The sequence below is a fragment of the Aotus nancymaae genome, unplaced genomic scaffold (assembly GCF_030222135.1).
Source record: "Aotus nancymaae isolate 86718 unplaced genomic scaffold, 86718_ANA_hifiasm-v0.15.2.pri h1tg000025l, whole genome shotgun sequence".
NCBI lineage: Eukaryota > Metazoa > Chordata > Mammalia > Primates > Aotidae > Aotus > Aotus nancymaae.
In genome coordinates, this window is record NW_026988438.1 from 19,183,733 (window position 1) to 19,197,458 (window position 13,726).

At 37.4% G+C, this 13,726-nt stretch overlaps 1 protein-coding gene across 6 annotated transcripts in view; it reads right to left on the reverse strand.

Annotated features, from left to right (window-relative positions):
* Nucleotides 1-13,726, reverse strand: part of CDK14 (cyclin dependent kinase 14) — a 763,966-nt gene that overhangs the window by 381,386 nt on the left and 368,854 nt on the right. For all 6 annotated transcript variants that reach the window (XM_064380407.1, XM_012450847.3, XM_064380410.1 and 3 more), the window contains one exon: nt 6,741-6,820. In XM_064380407.1, coding sequence (XP_064236477.1) covers nt 6,741-6,820 — 80 coding nt within the window. The remainder of the gene's footprint in view (nt 1-6,740; nt 6,821-13,726) is intronic.

The window sequence follows — 13,726 nt, forward strand, 5'->3', positions numbered from 1 at the left end:
TCCCCCATAAACCATGATGATGCCATATAATGATTCTGAATTAAAATAGAAAAGCTGACCCTGAGCACTACAACTTAATTTTTCCAAGCTGCCATCAAGGAAGAATAAGTTTCAAACCTCCTGAACTTGAATTAATCCATTACACACTCTAGCTCAATGAGATAAAATTCAAAGCACATCTTTGGACATCAATCTAGGTAAGATTAAAGTTGCTTCAAGTATTTCTACTTGAGGTGAAAATTATGCCTTAAAAGCCAAGTTTCTAGGTAAGCCTGTAAGTGGCAAGTAGCCACTTACAAACTACTGTGCATGGTGCTTTCCTATTCTGAAATCTTCCTGCTATTGATATTTTGTAAATGAGAAATTGATCAAAAGAGCAGAAGATGGGCAAACTCAAATTCAGGTGTTCTATCTCAATTGAACACGCCATGCTGCTTCCTCATCAATGTAAAACTGAACATATCCCAAGTGTCTCCCACATCACCCTATATATTTCACATTCTACCACCAGATACAGAGAGGAGTTATTGTGTCTAGACTTCCAGAAGTATTAATAGGGAAAGGCTAAGCAAAGATGATGGCTTTTGCTTCCAGATATAAACAGCAAAAAAACACAAGACTATGAAAGGCAGAATGAGAAGGCAAGAAAAAAAACAAGTAACAATAACTGACCCAGAGTTTAATTTCTCTTCCTAATATAGAGTCATTTACCTGTACAAAAAAAAAAAAACTCAGAAGTCAGACTTTATTAGAAAGACACTAAAATATTTTATTCAATGGAAAATAAAATCTCATTTTGTGATCAGTCCCTCAAGGCCTCAACTATTCTTCTATCATTCCCTGATCTACAGAACATTCCAAAATCTAAGTTTAAATATTTCTTGGGAAATTAAAACCACAATGCCAAGGTAGTTCTTAAGGATGGCATAATCCAACTCCTATTTTTTGCAAGTAGGGTGATATGGTTTGAGTCTGTGCCCTTACCTAAATCTCATGTTGAATTGTAATCCCCAATATTGGAGGTGGGGACTGGTGGGAGGTGACTGAATCTGGGGGTCGTTTCTCATGGTTTAACACCATCCCCCTTCGTGTTGTCATAGCAATAGTGAGTCAGTGAGTTGTCATGAAATCTGGTTGTACAGAAGTGTATAGTACCTCCTCCCTCTCTCTGTTTCTCCTGCTTCATCACGTAAGATGTGGCTGCTTCCCTCCACCTTAGGCCATGATTGAAAGTTTCCTGAAGTCTCTCTAGAAGATGCTGTGCTTCTGGTACAGCCTGCAGAACCATGAGCCAATTAAACCTCTTCTTTAGAAATTACTCAGTCTCAGGTATTTCTTTACAGCAGTGCAAGAGTGGATTAATACATAGGGTTACTAGGGCCCAAAGCCATTACATGCTGTTATGGGCTGACTGTGTCCCCCAAAAAAATTCATGTTGAAGTCCTGATCCTTAGTACCTTAGAATAGGACTGTATTTGGAGATAGGGTCTTTAAAAGGGTAATTAAGTTGAAATCATTTCATATCTAGACCATAAACCAATGTGATTGTTGTCCTTATAAGAGAAAATCTGGATGCAGACAGATACATAGGAAAAATAATAGCACAGATCCTTCCTCATAGCCCTCATTTGGAGGGCCATGGCACCTTGCTCTCAGACTGGCAGCTTCCAGGACTATAAGACATTAAATGTCTGTTGTTTCAGCTATGCAGGCTGTGGTACTTTGTTTCAGCAGCCCTAGCAAACTAATTGATGTGGCTTATCTAACACTGTACAGTGATGAAAAAACAAAGTCAGGATCAAAACCTATTGATTTGTGTGTGCTGATTCAGTAAAGTTGTGGAATACAAAATCAACACACACAAATCAGTAGGTTTGGATTCTGACTTTGTTTTTCATCACTGTACAACATAAGAGAAGCCACCTGCAGCTTCCCATGGAAGTTTCTACCTCACTACTGCCTTGTAACTGACTCCCTGTTTTCACTCAACGTTCTCTTTCATAAAAATGTTATACTTGGTTCAACCTCTTAAGGACCACGGTATATATATACCACTTATGCTAAACTCTTGTGAGCTACACTCCTGCATTCCCAACAAGACATTTTCATACAGATGTCTCAGGAGCTCAAAATCTCTAAAACCCAAATCAATTACTCCAAAATGTCAGTGATAACCCTGTTTTGGACTCTAACAAGGTTTAGGTACAAGATCCCACTCCTTAGACAAGTTATCTAACTTCTCTGAGCCGCAATTCCATATTTATAATGTAGATTCTATAAACAACATAAATTCTATAAAATAAAAATGTTAAACTTCTTCAAAAGGCTATCGTGTGACGATTACACTGGATAAGAGCCTTTTAAAACTGCGAAGTCTTAAAAGCAATTCTCCATGCAATCACAAACGATTTTTGTCTCTGGCACCATTTTTTCACTCTTTCAAATGCAAAACCATTGTCATTTCCCTCTCAATCTATAATCAATAATTCACCTAGCTCTGACATCTCTTTCTATATAATATCATTTTTGTTACTAACTTCTAAGAAACCCATAATTTCAAATCTACGCTACATTGAATGACTGACTTAACAGCTTCCAGTTTCTTCTTCTTCTAATCTATCATATGCAAATGATTTTTCTTCCTAATACACCTAGCTCAAAAGTCTTCAGAGGCTCTCTAACCCACAGAACAAGGTCCCACCTACACAGCCCTGCATTCTACAACACAACTGCAACTAAGGGCCAGTTCCTAAGCTCATCTCATGGCTTAAAATGAAGTCATGTTGCCAGCCAAAGCCAGGTCTCAGTGTGCAAAGGATTCCCTGCATTCCCTGCTTCTCTGTGTTTCCTAAAACCTAACCTTTAATGAGCCTCAGGAGCTTGCCTCACACCCAGCCAATGTGAGTATGTAGATCATCAACAACTTCAATGTGATCCTACTTGCTTCTTCCCTTGGACCTCTCACTGATGGGCCCGCTTGTCACACTGGATCCTTCAATACCATTACAAACTTTCTTGTCACCTTGTACCAAGACTAGCACCAACAGTAAGGTTAGGTTGATTAATTCTAGTGCACGCACTGCATACTAGGGATCCTGCCTGTTGGCCAGTTTCATTCTTCTTCTGGTTCCTTGCTGGCCCAGTATCCCTGTCCCTCTCCTCTCTCATATTCAGGGTCTAATATAATTAAACGCAGTAGCACTTTTAATCTTATCTTCCTCCACAGCTCAACAGAAACCCATTGTTCTATCTCAGTCAATCATTTTCAATCCATTCAAACTCAATACCCTCTTTATATGACAAATATTTTACTACTTTTGGAATGGAATTCATATGTAACAAGATAGACACACAATTTCAAATATTTATATATAAATATATAAATATAAATTCAAATACATTAATCTATATCTGTATGTAAATGCTATACAAAAAAGAAATAAAAACAATTTATAATGAACAAAGTCTTTAAATATGTAAGTAGACACAACTATACTGGAAAACATTTTGAAGAGTAGTGCTCACATCTATGTACAGAATCAGAATAAACACAACCACTACAAATGCAGACCGAGGGGTGTTGAGTTATTGAATTAAATAACAAAGGCAGTACTGCCATTAAGGAATTTTTCCAAAATGTGAACAAATTGTAGTAAAGTTTTAAACAAAACAAAATACAATTTCCCATGATTTACACTGTACTTGTATTCCTGGATAGTTTGGTATATATTAAATCTGTGCAGAGCATATTTTGTTTATATGCAAAATAGTTGGGTTTAGGCTCATAAACAGATTTTTCACCTGCATGAATGCCCAGTACAACATTAAAAAAGCTTATGGGCCATGAGACAATTGTTTATTGTATTAGAGCAGAGATCGACAAACTTTCATGGGAAGGGCCAAATAGCATATACTTTTAAGTTTCGGGGACCATACAGTTTGTCAAAAGTACTCAACTTTGTCTATGAAAGCAGTCATAGACAATACATTAATGAATGGGAGTGCCACTTTCAAATAAAACTTTACCAAAACAGACAGCAGGCCCCAAGCCATAGTTAGCTTCCCTGTGTATTAGAGTTTCTCATGTAAATGCCTTGCTTTCATCCACTAAACACCAGTTGCATTGTTCAACTATAGTGATAACAAAAGCCACTTCTAGGCAGCAATAATTACCCATCCCTCCCGCCCTATCAGTTGAGAACTCCTGATCTTAACTATTCCTCCTATTCACTGCACTCGGCAAAGGCACTGGGCTCTCCGGTCTTAGCTCCTTTTCTATATCTGTCTGGAACACAACTTCTCTTCAATCTACTTTTACTGTTTTTCTGTCTTACACCTAAATCAAGACTCAACTAACACTTTACCTCCCATCACTAATGGAAGAATTTCCTTAGAAATCACAATCTTTTAGATTTCACAATCTTTAATAAATAATTTGGCATTAATATGCCACCACATATTACTCTTCAACTTATGATTTATATGTTCTACCTCCCACTTGCAAGGCAGGTTCCTTGAGGGAACAGACTGTATCTAACAATCTGTCATATCTACAGATTCTAGCTTAATGATTTTCCTTAAGTCACTTACTATTGTAGAGTGATTACCATGCTAGATGTTGAGGGTACAGCAGTGAACAATCAGACAAAGTTTCTGACCTCACTAAGATTATATACTTAGAGAGTGGAAAGAAAATTTCAGATTCCAGTAAGAATTATAATGGAAATAAAAAGAGTGTGCGATGTGGAGAATAAAGAAGCATAAAATGATGGTCAGCTACTAATTTAGATAAATGCCCAAAGAAACTCTGAAATGAGATGTTTGAATTGACCCCCTGGATCTAAAAAGAGCCAGGGAAGACCATTTCAGCCATGGGAAAGAACATCTGTAAATTCCTGAGACAGGAAACTCTGTAGCATGTTTGAAGAATATCAGTCATAAAGGACTTGAAATAATTTTAAGTAAGGGGATTGATATAATATGATTTTAGTTTTCAAAAATATTATACTAGAAAGGACAATAGTAAAGCAAGAGAAGTGAAGTGTATATTAAGAAGCTATTACAGAAGTCCAAGGAAGAACTGATGATATCCTGGACTGGGGGTGGCAGTGGAGAGAGAGAACGTGGACAGATTTCAGGTATCATTTAGAGAGGTAATCAACAGGGTTTGTTCATGGCTAGATTTGGGTAGAGGGAGCACTGGATGCTGCTATTACTAATACAGGGAGAACATGGTTTCAGTTATGGTGGGAGGATCATGAGTTCCATTTAGATGTGTTAAGTTTGAGGTGACTGTCATACAATGATTGATTTTTAAAGATTAAACCAGCCTTGTATTCCTGAAATGAATCTTGATTGGTAGTGATGTATTATCCTTTTTACATACTGCTTTTTCAAAAGAAGATGCAAAGTAGGCAGATAGATATATGAAATGGAGACGAAGACAAGGTCTCAGCTAAAGAGATGCATGTGTAGGATATCAGCTTATGGTTGCTCTTTAAACTCACGAAATAAATAATATCACCTAGAAAAGAGTGTTTATTAGAAAAACAAAGGCTGCCCTTTCCTGTCCTGAAACTCCCCCTTGGAAAATCTGATGTCACAGAAGAGACTATTTCAACCATGCAATCTGCTAAAAGGTTGTGTAAAATAAGACAGAGAGGTATACATTTGACTTGACAAGAAGGAAGTGACTGACAAACTTTATAAAAACAGTTTCCACTAAAGATAAATGATGGAAACAAAATTAAAATAGAATGGCAAGGAGAATAAGAGGTGAGAAAGTAGAAATAGAAACAAGATTTTCAAAAGTGATACATGTAAATCATATCAATAGTTGTGGGAAACAAACCAGACCAGTGACAGACTACATTTAGTTCATTAATACCTTGATAAATTATTGCAGCAAACCACCAATTTATCTTGCTATAGATGAACAGAATAATAGCTGTGATCCCTTCAATGCAAAAATAAACTGAAGTCTTACGTCAAGATAATCCGCACTTTTGAAAATGCAGTAGAGGTAAACCTACTTATCCTAAAAGTTATTAAACTGAACTGAAAAGTCCCCACTAATAAAAAAAAATATTTGATTCTCTTGGAATAGAAAAACTTTCCTATGCAGATAACAAAGCAAAGAACTATTTAATTTCATAAGAATTAAAATCTTATATGTAGCAAATAACTACATTATAAAAGAAATTTTAGAAAATAACAGACTAGAGGAAAATATCACAACATAAATGACCCTAATATATAAAGAATGTCTATATTATCTTCTTTCCAATAAGAAAAACCAATAAAAGTACATTAAATGATAGAAACAAAGAAATAAAGACTAGAAATTCGAATTACTAATAAGATGGCATGACATATGACATATCCCCATTTTTAAGGGCTTTCCTTAAAAATCATCATAGTGAGTAATGTTAAACTAATATGTATCTAAGAACTCTATAAATAGTAGCAGACATATAAAATTTCTCAATTACCTAAATAGCTTTACCATCAAGGCACAGCAGTTTTATTCCACATCTGAGCATACAGTAGAATGGCCTTGTTTCATTTAACATGACTTGATATGACTGCAAGAGGTACTGATTTTTAAACTTCAGCTTACATATTCCAACAAAAGATACAGTCGTGTAATTTTAAAACTCAGCATATTCAGATGTGTATAATATTTAAATAGCTATGGGGACCACAGAAACACAAAAGCAAAAACAAGGAAAAGTGCCTACCTTCCCTGATAGCTGTGAAAGGTGTACCTTCTTCTTCCTGCAGCCTGATCACCTTCAGAGCTACCAACTTCCCATTTACCCTGCAACAAATGAAAGAAGAGGTAAGTGAATCCATGAAAATATGTGCCAATTATAGTTCTAATTGTCTTCCTTATAATTTATATAAGTAAATAAATTCACTTTTATGCTAAAAATGTCAGTGACTCAATTATACAGCCAAAGCAAGATTAGTTTTAATACGGCTCGGAATTCTATATCATCATCATAAATATTCACCATTTTAAATATTCATACTTGCATAGGCCAAGATTTAACTGAAGTTTTCTGTGATTCACTGTGTTCCTTCCAGAATGAAACTAGTATTTAACCAAATCACCACCCTTGACAATTATTCGCAGATTAATTAAAAATGAAGCAATCAAAAATAACTCCGTTTTTGGTTTCCCCAATAGTTCTTCCTTTGTTCCTTCTGCTGAAATGTCTTCATTTTTAGTCTTTAGCTAGGTCATTCAATTCCCAAGAACAGAAACTTAGAAACTTGACTCTCACTCACTCTCTCTCTCTCTCTCTCTGCCCCAACAACACCCATTCCCATTTTTTTCCTTTTTTTTTTTTCTTTTTTACTACAGCCTCCTAAAATTAAATTTGGTCTAGCTGTGTTTTATATTACAGTATGTCATCAAAAAAGTTATGAATATTTTACCATTACAAGATTACACAAGACCTATCCAAAGCAGATGGTCCTTCCAGACACATTCTAAATATGGGTTGGCTCCAATTAAAAGTAAGACTGTGCTATGGAGATATCGTTTTATCCAGTCAATTCTGTCATCAATCAAAGACATGACTATCTATATTAGCCCCCCTCCTTGAGTGTTCTATTTTCTACCTACACTGGGCCTAGAAGCATACTTTATTTGGTTTGTTTGTTAACTAAAATAGGACAAAACAAAACCACATATATAATTCTCAGTAGATTGGTTCCAGGATCCCCTCTGATACCAAAATCAGAGAGTGTGTAAGTCTATTATATAAAATGCTGTAGTGTTTGCATAAAACCTGTGTACACCCACCCATACACTTTAAATAATCTCTAGATTACTTATAATACCTAATACAATATAAACACTACATAAATAGTTGTTATACTGTATTTTTATACATATAATTTGAATTGTTACATTATCTGCCTTTTTCCCAAATATTTTCAATCCAAAGTTGTTTAATTTCCAGATGCAGAAACCTTGAATATGGAGAGCTGACTATATCAAAAATGGAAAAGGTGCAAGACATATAGATTTCCATATATATCACATATATATCACATATACATACACATAAATATAAACAGATACACACATAACACAAATGGTAGTGCACAATATAGAGTACACTCTATATTGTTTATGTCACTTAACAGTATATTTTGGTGACTTCCTTATAAATCCATAGAAAACTGCCTTTTGCTTTCGAAAACCACAGGGTGTTCTTATGTATGAGTAGAGCATACTACATTTAACCCCAGTCCTCTATTGATAGTTATTTAGCTTGTTCCCAAATTCTGCTACTACAATGCTGCAACAGGTATTCTTGTATGTGTAATTTCATCTTTTAAAAATAGGTCTGTAAGATAAAATTCCTAAAAGGGCAATTGCAAGGTCAAAGGTAAGTGCATTTCTAATGTCCAATTTTCACAAATACTGGCAAATCATCCAAAATAGAGGAGAGGATACCAATATAAATATTTGGTATCCTTTCCTATAGCAAATAGAGTTCCTTTACCTCTCCTCCTTCACCTAGGCTACATGTTCTCAGTGTCTGATTTTGCCAATCTAATAGGTCAAAAATGGTTTCTTGCTGCAATTTAAATGGCTACCAAAGATCTCTAGAGCATAAAGAACTAGCAAAGGAGAACTTAGTGGGCCAGAGAATCCAGTGTCTGAGTCTAAAATAATTTGAATGTCTCTTTTCTAAACCTACATCTATTTGGTCTGTTTATGCTCTAAAACTGTCATAGACATAAAACCCAAAAGGCCCAGGAATTCATCATAGTTGAACCATCCTAGTGGCATTTCTCACTGAACTGATTGTTGAAATACATTATTACTGGTTACAGTAATGGGATAGGGACACCTGATTATAAGGCTCCACAATGTATTTTTTTCTTTTTCCTCCTGTTTCTTTTTCCTCCTGTTTTAGCAGAGAAGATAGGCCTGCTGCTTTTCTGTTCTGCAACCTCTTCTCCTGAGTATATTTTTTTGATTTTTTTCTAATCCTGTTTGTGCTCTAAGGACACAGGTACAGGCAAAAAAATTACTATACACCTGGGGTTCAGCTGGAGACTGTACCTTGTACTCTTCACTTTGTCTTTTAGGACTAAGCACTTTGGCAGGGCTTGAGGCTGGGATGCAGTCAGTGCTGACATCTGCATGAATTTTTCTCAGCCCAGTTGAGCTCATCACTGGCTCCCTGAGGAGGCAGTAACTGATTCCAGGAACTGCTTGGAATTTTCCCCTAATTTACAGATATTTTCCCTTCACCCATAAAACACACACACACAATCTTTTTCTTGCAAAGCTTTCCAGTTCTCTTGAGAGTATTAACTTGTATGTATCACGCACTGTGAACTGAGTTCTGGAATATAGGCACTGCAGGCTTCTGTAGGTTGTGTCCTTAAAGCACATTCTCAGGCATGGAACTATGATTGCCCTATAATACACTGAAAGGACACCAGCCTTTAATTGAATCAACACTCATTTCTAAAGTGCAACTACACATGGATTCCCCTAAGTAACTTCATTAACTACTTTGTATTATTTTTGCGGTGAAAAAGGTTTTTGAAAATATTTTCTATAACTGCATAAAAAAAACAAGATCTAGGTTCATGGAATTCAGATTCTGAATTCTCCATGACTTGAACCTCCAAGTGTTTGTTTTTAATAAGTTATGATTCTCTAAACAGTACATGACACTGAGATTTTATGTATTACATGATTTGAAACTATAATTTCCTTAAAATGTATACTACACAGTAAGTTCCAGAAATGAAAGAACTTTTTCTGCTTTATAAACTCTTATGTGCCCAGTAGCTAGACCTTCTTGGCACAGAGTAGATTCTCAAAATATTTCACTGAATGAATATTGATGCTGTTATAATAGTATACTGACATTTTCCTCAACATACCTGCAAAATAAGTCCAGAATGAATTACTAAAAGTATTATTTCCAAAAAATTTCAAAATTATCAAAATTTTATAAAGCTTTCAACAGCTACTTTCATGTTGGGTTTAAATGTTTATTTTCTTTTTACAAATAAAAGATGTGTGGTCTCCTTGTGTTTAATACATCTACATACAGAAAATTGTTTATTTCCCTTAAATTTTAGAATTTGTAGAATGCTTTGTTAATTAACCTTTTTGCACCCAGCAGACATGTTTCAAAACACTCACTAACCTTTAATAATCTGAGCACAGACCACTAATCAGCATCTCCCTTTTCTATGATTGCTTAATTGGTTTCCTATTAAGAATCATATTGATTACCAAATTGCTCTTTAACCTAAGAGTCATTGTGACTTTATCCTTTCTTAATTAGTTTTTCTCTACATGTCTCAGCCCTCAGCAACTAATGAATCTCTCAGTTTTAAAGCCTAGTAAAAATGGTAAGTCACTGGGTCTACTTTTAGATAAGGTACCAGTGGAAAAAATAACATTAAGAAATTTTAAGCACCAGGCCTGAGAAACTCTGGGTGAGCTCGCAGAGTTGACTCCCCAGGTGATGCCAGGCACATCTCAGGCTAGAGTACAGAGGTGTCATCATAGCTTACTGCAGCCTCGAACTCCTTGGCTGAAGCAGTCCTCCCACCTCAGCCTCCTGAGTAGCTAGGACTACAGTCCTTCCTATATGAAATGAAACAGAGAGGATCCAAGATGGCCAAATAGGAACAGCTCTGGAGTGCAGTTCTCAGCAAGAACAACACAGAGGGTGAGTGCTCACCACATTTCCAAACAAGTTTTCGCTGCCCACAGACCAAGAGACTCCCAGGTTGAAAAGCACCATGAGTTTTCAGCATGGCTGGTGTCGTGGGTTGGTGCACAGAAACTCACACAAATCTGGGCAGCCGTTTCAACTGACACCTGAAACGCCTGGGAGACAGAGCCGCCCATTCAACCGAAAGGGAGGGGGCTGAGACAGGGAGCCAGGTGATCTGGCTTAGCGGGTACCACCCCTACAAAACAAGCAATCTGAAATGAGTTTCACCACAAGCACAGCTGGACCCAGGATGGTCCAGCTCAGTCGGGGGAAGGGCATCCGACACTACTGAGGCAGTCTACCACTACCAAGGCAGTTCAAACAGCAGCTGGGCAGAGCCTGCAGCAGCTCAGCAACGCCTCTGCTAGCAGACTGAGACTAGACTACTCCATGTAGGGCAAAGCATCTCTGAAAAAAGGCAGCAGCACATCAGGAACTTATAAATAAAGCCAACCTTCCTAGGTCAGAGCTCCTGGGAAAAGAGGCAGTTATGAGTTCTGCTGCAGCAGACTTAAATGTACCTGCCCAGCAGCTCTGCATGAACAACGGAGCTCCCAGCACAGCACTTGAGCTCCTAGAAGGGACAGACTGTCTCCTTAAGCAGCTCCCCGACCTCCTGTATACCCAAAGAGACACCTCATAAAGGAGAGCTCAGGCTGACATCTGGCAGGTACCCTTCTGGGAAGAAGATAACAGAAGAAGAAACCGGCAGCAACCCCTACTGTTCTGCAGCCCCCATGGGTGATCCCCAGGTGACCTCCAGCGGTCCTGCAGCAGAGGGGCCTGACTGTTAGAAGGAAAACTAAGAAACAGAAGGAAATAGCTTCAACATCAACAAAAAAGACGTCCACTTAGGGACCCCATCTGAAAGTCACCAACTACAAAGACCACAGGTGGATAAAGCCACTAAGATGGGAAGAAACCAGCGCAAAAAGGATAAAAGCACCAAAACCAGAACATCTCTCCTCCTCCAAGGGATCACAATTCCTCACCAGCTAGGGATCAAAGATGAATGGAGAATGAATCTGATGAACTGACAGAAACAGGCTTCAGAAGGTGGGTAATAACAAACTTCTCAGAGCTAAAAGAACATGTGGTAACCCAATGCAAAGAAACTAAGAATGTAGAAAAAAGGTTAAATGAGATGCTAACTAGAATAAACAGCTTAGAGAAGAATATAAAAGACTTGATGGAGGTGAAAAACACAGCATGAGAACTTTGCAAAGCATACACAAGTTTCAATAGCTGAATCAACCAAGCAGAAGAAAGGATGTCAGAGATTGAAGATCAACTCAATGAAATAAAATGAGTAGGCAAGAATAGAGAAAAAAGAGTGAAATGAATGAAGTCTCCAAGAAACATGGAATTATGTGAAAAGACCTAATCCATTTTTGATAGATGTACCTGAATGTGACAAAGAGAATAAATCCAAGCTGGAAAACACTCTTCAGGATATTATCAAGGAGAGCTCCCCGAACCTAGCAAGGCAGGCCACCATTCAAGTCCAGGAAATACAGAGACCACCACAAAGATATTCCTTAAGAAGAGCAACCCCCAGGCACAGAGTCATCAGATTCACCAGGATTGAAATTAAGGAAAAATGCTAAGGGCAGCCAGAGAGAAAGATCAGGTTACCCACAAAGGGAAGCCCATCAGACTCACATAGGATCTCTCCTCAAAAACCCTACAAGCCAGAAGAGAGAGGGGGCCAACATTCAGCATCATTAAAGAAAAGAGCTTTCAACCTAGAATTTCATATCAAGCCAAACTAAGCTTCATAAGTGAAGGAGAAATAAAATCCTTTACAAACAAGCAATTGCTCAGAGATTTCATCACCACCAGGCCTGCCTTACCAGAGCTCCTGAAAGAAGCACTAAACAAGGAAAGGCTGGTTCAACATACACAAGTCTATAAACGTAGTCCACCACATAAACAGAACCAAAGACAAAAACCATATGATTATCTCAATAGATGCAGATAAGACCTTCCACAAAATTCAACAGCCCTTTATGCTAAAAACTCTCAATAAACTAGATATCGAAGGAACATACCTCAAAATAATAAAAGCTATTTACAACAAACCAACATCCAACATCATACTGAATGGGCAAAAACTGGAGCAATCCCTTTGAAATCCAGCACTAGACAAGGATGCCCTCTCCTCTCACCACTCCTATTCAATATAGTATTGGAAGTTCTAGTCAGAGCAATCAGGCAAGAAAAAAAAAGATATTCAATTAGGAAAGGAGGAAGTCAAATTGTCTCTAGCAAACAACATGATTGTATATTTAGAAGACCCTATCATCTCAGCCCAGAATCTCCTGAAACTGATAAGCAACTTCAGCAAAGTCTCAGGATACAAAATCAATGTGCAGAAATCAGAAGCATTTATATACACCAATAACAGACTAACAGAGAGCCAAATCATGAGGGAACTGCCATTCACAATTGCTACAAAGAGAATAAAATACCGAGGAATACAACTAACAAAGGATGTAAAGGACCTCTTCAAGGAGAACTACAATCCACTGCTCAACAAAATAAGAGAGGACACAAACAGATGGAAAAACTTTCCATGCTCATGGTTAGGAAGAATCAATATTGTGAAAATGGCCATACTGCCCAAAGTAATTTATAGATTCAACACTATCCCCATCAAGTTACCAATGACATTCTTCACAGAACTAGAAAAAAAACCACCTTAAGCTTCATATAGAACCAAAAGAGAGCCTGCATAGCCAAGTGAATTCTAAGCAAAAAGAACAAAGCTGGAGGCAATCATGCTACCTGACTTCAAACCACACTAAAGGCTACAGTAATCAAAACAGCAGGGTACTAGTACCAAAACAGAGATATAGACCAAGGGAACAGAACAGAGGCCTCAGAGGCAATGCCACACATCTACAACCATCTGATCTTTGACAAACCTGACAAAATCAAGCAATGGGGAAAGG